Source organism: Vairimorpha ceranae, assembly GCF_000988165.1.
Source record: "Vairimorpha ceranae strain PA08 1199 chromosome Unknown NODE_249, whole genome shotgun sequence".
Taxonomy (NCBI): Eukaryota; Fungi; Microsporidia; family Nosematidae; genus Vairimorpha; species Vairimorpha ceranae.
The window spans coordinates 1-2,898 of record NW_020169544.1 but is presented as its reverse complement, the minus strand read 5'-3'; the positions used below and the strand labels follow the sequence as shown (position 1 = coordinate 2,898).

Genomic DNA, 2,898 nt, shown 5'->3' with positions numbered 1-2,898 from the left:
TGCAAATTATAACAACATGAATTGATTCTTTTGCAGTATCAATTGTATAATTTGGTTTACTTGAATGTTGTAAAATTTCATCGTACATTTCATCAATACAAGTATACAATGCTGCTTGTAGCAAATTACACAAAATTAATAAAATATTCATGGGTCATAAAATTTTTATCTATTTATATTTTAAATAAATTTTCAATGAGACATTAAATTAATAAAAAAAATGTCATTATTTTTGCAAAGACTTAATATAACATTTTTTTCAAATTACAATAAATAATTTTTATAAGTTCTAAATTAAATTGATGTTTAGAATTAAAATTCAACATAATTTAATTAAGATGAATAATTAAATCACATAATACAAAACTAAGCATTATTTTTTTCACTAAAAGTAGATTATGTTTTGAACTATTAAAATTTACAAATAAATGATTTTTTTAATACAAAATGTTTTGGTAAATTGCGTAATCTAATTACCAAAAAAAGTTGTATATTTAATTATCAATTTTACGCTTGTTAAATTGTATTTTAAAAATTTTTATCTACAATTGTTTTTAAAAAACTTGTTTTAAAATCATATAGCATATAGTAACTAAATAAAATATCATATCACTATAAAATTATGCATTCTATAAAAAAAAAATAAAATTGATTTGCTTTTTAAATTTAATTGTATTTTTTGCTGAAATATATTTAAAAGTAAATTTAAAGTACTTTTAATTTAGCACCCAATTTTTTGATCATTTGTAAAGTTTTGTTAAATTAGCAATTTTGGAAAAAAAACAAAGATTAAAAATAGTAAACCACACAACTATTTACTGCATTTCATCTAAACTTTACAATAGTTAAAACTTGTTAAAGAAATATAAGCATCAAATCTTGCAATATTTTTTATTTAAATTTGTGCATTTAGGTGCAATAGAATATGAGTTTTTTTACAAAATAAAATTTTTTAATATAATATTTATGGCATTTATGTTTATGATAAGATAAATTTTTATACTTTATCCTTATAAAAATGCAAAGCTGATTGTTTAAAATTCTTTAACAAAAAAAAGTTGAAAAGTTTACAATAAAAATTAAACCTTATTTGACATATCAAAAGTGAAAATATTTCTTTAACATGTTTTAAATATAATTTTTTATTTTTATATTTGCTTTACAGTCTTGGAAATCTTCTAAATCATATTTTTAATATTTGCTAGTTTAGATTAATTCAACATATCTGAATCTCCTTAGGGTCAAAATTTGTATTTTATTTTTTTGTTCACATAACAAACAAAAACAACATTAACTAATAAAAAAAACAAACAATCATTGTGAAACATACTGTGGCATGAGACCACATGTAAAAAAAGTATTTTCTATAAAAAAGAAATTTTTATTTTTTTAAATGTAAATAATTTATCTCTACACGAATATATATAAGAAGAAGAACCGATACCAAGAACAGTTATTACAAAAATACTAGCTACAAGGGGAGCATTATTAGCAGTATTCGGCCAATAGAGCCATTAATAAAAAATTATTTAGAATTGTATTATAAACTAGGGTTTATTCCTAGTAAGCACCTCACATACCTCATAAAGTTGTTTATTATTAGCAAGTCCAGAATTTGGACAAAAGAAATTTTAAAGAAATCATAAATTTTTCTAATAAAAATTTTACCTTAGAGTTAATTGCTTGTCTTAAGAATCTGAAGTTGGTTGCAAATATTTTCTTGAAAAATAAAAACAATAGTCGAAATGAAATACAAGAACTATTAAAATTAATAGCTTCGCAAGAACAGCATGAATCTTTCAAAAGAAATTTTTTCATGACTTTGTATGTAAGTAACTAATACAAATTTGTGCTGTTTTTAATAGCATAAGTTGCGGTTCACTTTTTAAGTTTTGGCGCATTTTTGCATTATTTATAAAAATTGTTAAATCTTTTTATTGTAACAGATAAAATTTCAATTTATCTCAGTACCATTTAAAAACATATCTGAATTAATAAATAAAAAAAAATAAAAATAAAAATAAAAAGTTTATTGTTAAAAAATAAAAATGAGCAACAGAAGAAAAACCACCAGGCCACCAAAAACTCCACTGTAAAAATAAAACATCAATATTGCGCTTACACGCTAGCATACCTTTACGGCCTTGCTTATAGGAGAAAAGAACGTTCCCTTATGATACAGAATCCTTGGTCTACTTAAAGACCATCTCTCATCTTAAGTGAGTGCACAGAACAACATCGCCTGGCTCAATACACCATTTAAGAACACAACTCAGTTCAGCGGGGCGATACAGCAACAGTATCATGCCTGACCTCCCCCAGGTCAAAATTAAAAAAATTTTCTGTTAATTAAAATTAACTTCTTTTCTTTCATTTCTGAACCTTTTTTGTAAATATTGCTATTTACTAATTGTATCGATTTTCATCTAATTGTTGTGATTGATATCATTAAGCTTATTCTGTATTAGAATAGCTCTGTTAACAATCATTTTGTCTATGAACTCTATACATGTACAGAGTTCATTAACTTTACTTGGATTGTGTTTCAATCCTTCTTTGTTACCAAGAATAAACTTTACTTTATCTTGGTTACTTGTTCTTGAACATTGTAAGACTGGCAGTTTCTCTGCATATTGGTTTCTGGTCTCACTTAAGAGAGCACAATCTATCAAACAATGTTCTAAATCTTCTAGTGGCCCCTCACACAGGAAGCATTTACTTCTATAAACCATCGGGATTCTGTTAGAAGTTGCCATGCGCGATGACCACTTAACTAGATTACATCTTAATCTAGTATACGTTCTAATCTTTCGATTGTTAACTTTCTGTATGACATATTTGATTTGTGAATCTTTTATGTCATACTTATTTGCTATCGATGCAGCTACTGAAGTGTTC

At 24.6% G+C, this 2,898-nt stretch overlaps 2 protein-coding genes across 2 annotated transcripts; both read right to left on the bottom strand.

Annotated features, from left to right (window-relative positions):
- Positions 1-151, bottom strand: AAJ76_2490002748 (hypothetical protein; the record flags this gene model as incomplete). The annotated part of the gene is made up of 1 exon (XM_024474785.1): positions 1-151. A coding segment is annotated over one exon (151 nt), but the record flags the coding sequence as incomplete, so codon positions are not given.
- A 2,275-nt stretch (positions 152-2,426) lies between these two features.
- Positions 2,427-2,898, bottom strand: AAJ76_2490002 (endonuclease-reverse transcriptase; the record flags this gene model as incomplete). Its single annotated transcript, XM_024474784.1, has 1 exon — positions 2,427-2,898. A coding segment is annotated over one exon (472 nt), but the record flags the coding sequence as incomplete, so codon positions are not given.